This window comes from Bombina bombina, chromosome 7 (genome assembly GCF_027579735.1).
Source record: "Bombina bombina isolate aBomBom1 chromosome 7, aBomBom1.pri, whole genome shotgun sequence".
In the NCBI taxonomy this organism is placed as follows: domain Eukaryota; kingdom Metazoa; phylum Chordata; class Amphibia; order Anura; family Bombinatoridae; genus Bombina; species Bombina bombina.
Genome location: NC_069505.1, coordinates 594,693,782 through 594,696,257, shown reverse-complemented (window position 1 = coordinate 594,696,257; position 2,476 = coordinate 594,693,782). Strand labels below are relative to the sequence as shown.

At 42.4% G+C, this 2,476-nt stretch overlaps 1 protein-coding gene across 1 annotated transcript; it reads right to left on the bottom strand.

Moving 5' to 3' along the window:
* Positions 1 to 254: 254 nt before the first annotated feature.
* On the bottom strand, positions 255 to 1,910 carry LOC128667173 (E3 ubiquitin/ISG15 ligase TRIM25-like). Its single transcript, XM_053722103.1, has one exon. The coding sequence runs from the start codon at positions 1,899 to 1,901 to the stop codon at positions 303 to 305; it is 1,599 nt and encodes a 532-aa protein (XP_053578078.1). The 5' UTR covers positions 1,902 to 1,910; the 3' UTR covers positions 255 to 302.
* Between the last annotated feature and the right edge of the window lie 566 nt (positions 1,911 to 2,476).

The window sequence follows — 2,476 nt, the reverse complement described above, 5'->3', positions numbered from 1 at the left end:
CAGTGTATCTAGTGCAGGATTCTCACCCAGGTACCATCTTTATATACACAGAATGCAGCATTATTATTATGTGACAGTGTATCTAGTGCAGGATTCTCACACAGGTACCATCTTTATATACACAGAATGCAGCATTATTATTATTATCAGTTTATCTAGTGCAGGATTCTCACACAGGTACCATCTTTATATACACAGAATGCAGCATTATTATTATGTGACAGTGTATCTAGTGCAGGATTCTCACACAGGTACCATCTTTATATACACAGAATGCAGCATTATTATTATTATCAGTGTATCTAGCACAGGATTCTCACACAGACATCATCACCCCATACCCTAAATGCAGCATGAAGAGGCTCAGTGAAGGTGACAGTGACGGTGTGTAAGTGTCTGATCGGGTCACACAGCTCATAAAAGGTCAGACACCCAGCCTCATAGTCCAGCAGTATTCCTACTGTGTCACATGATAGAGGGGGGTGTAATGAGGTGTTTATATTGTTATGTCTCATGTAAAGATCTTTATTAGAACTACACAAACACCAGGACTTGTTATTCTCTCCTATCCCAGACTGATCTCCTCCCCTCCCCATACTGGTATAACAAACCCCTACACACCACTCACGCCAGTACCCTGATTCACTGATCTGCACTTCCCAGTAATGTCGTCCTGAGGAAAAGCTCCTTGTGCTTAATACCTGAGCATAATCTGTAAATCTCTCTGGTGTTTCTGGTCGCTGCTGGTTTATAACTGAGCAGGATGCAGTTTTCAGGTCACCTGAAACAATAACATTATTATGAGCTGTGTTTATATCCAGTAATAGTTCTGATGTCACCTGCATATAGATCCCTCTCTTTACATCAGTCACAATATCAGCTAAACCTCTGTATAAGGTCACTGAGATCAGACCCTCATCTAAATCCCCCCCAGCAGGGACCTGTTTATCACCTCTCTGTGTGACCTCATTATCTCCCTTCTCAGCACCACAAAAGTCATCTCTGTGTGATTCCTGTTCTTGTAGGACAGTTAATGAGTCAGTCATGTTGCACAGCTCCTCAATGTGACTCATCTTCCTGGTCAGCTCCTCCTTCTCTTTTTCCAGCTGCTGGATCAGATCAGAGATTGTGAGTAAAACCTGCTCGTGCTGCCGGGTGATGTCACTCAGGACTCGCTTCTCTAGGTCTTCCAGCTGTTTCCTGATGTCCCTAATCAGGGCAGTGAGTCGCTCTGTTACACCAGCTGCTTTCTCTTGCACCCCTCTCCTGTGCTTCTGCAGACTCTGGACTCTTTTCTCAGTCTTCTCTCTCTTTGTGGTCAGTTTCTGCAGAACATTTCTCAGTTTCTTTTTCTTCTTCTCAGAAGCCTCATTCAGCAGCTCCACCTGGTGTCCCCTGTGATCTCCAGCTAGGGAGCAGGACACACAGATACAGGCAGCATCTTCAGTGCAGTAATATTTCAGCAGCTCCCTGTGTTTGGAGCATTTTCTGTTACCCCAGGAAGTGGTGGGTTCAGTTAAGACGTGTTCCTCAGACTTGCTGTGTACCCTCAGGTGGGTGTCACACAGAGAAGCCTCACACAGCAGACATGATTTAGCAGCAGGTACAGGAGAGTGAACACAGTAAGTGCAGAAGACCCCAGTGTCTATTTGCTCTGGCTGAGTAATCTGTAAATGCGTCATTACATTACACAGCGCTATGTTCCTCTGCAGCTCAGGTCTGTTACTGAATCCCTTTCTGCACTCAGGACAGGTATAAACCCCAGACCCCTCCTGGGTACCCAGCACACTCTCAATACAACCCAGGCAGAATTTATGGCCACAGCTGAGATTTACAGGATCTGTATAAAGGCTCAGGCAGATGGGGCAGGTTAGCTCCTCTCTCAGATCAGCAGTCGCCATTCTTGAATTCAGCAGCAGGAAACGAAACTTACATTATCTTCCTATTCAGCACAAGGGCGTGGCAGTTACGTAACTATGTGCTCTGCCTGTTAACTCTTTATGTCCCAGACTGTAGTAACCAGGGCAGGTTTGTAAGCTCTGATAAATGTTCTGTAGTGCTCTGTAATTTGTGTATCTGATGACATCATATGAAATATTAGGAGTACAACTTTGTTTATGTATTTTACCCACTAGCAAGGATTAAATGCAGTTTGAAAATAAAGGAATTTGTTTCACAATAAGATGCTAAAACAGAATTATTTTTATACTAGAACATTCTTTCAATTCTGATGACACTTAATGTGATTTATTGCAAATTGTGTTCACATCACTAATAATTTCATGACTTCTGCAATTAACAGATTGTTATATTAATATTTCTTAAAGGTACAAACAGGTAATTACAAAGATAAATTAACTTTCTGATTAATATATTATTAATTGATCAAATTTAATAGATTAACCTCTTCAATGTGCAGGATGACAACATATCATTATGTGTACTGCCTGTGTGCGTATGGTGTCACGTTGTTGTC

What these genes read in the sequence shown, in the direction of transcription:
- LOC128667173 (XM_053722103.1), bottom strand. Translation starts at nt 1,901, where the DNA reads ATGGCGACTGCTGATCTGAGAGAGGAGCTAACCTGCCCCATCTGCCTG.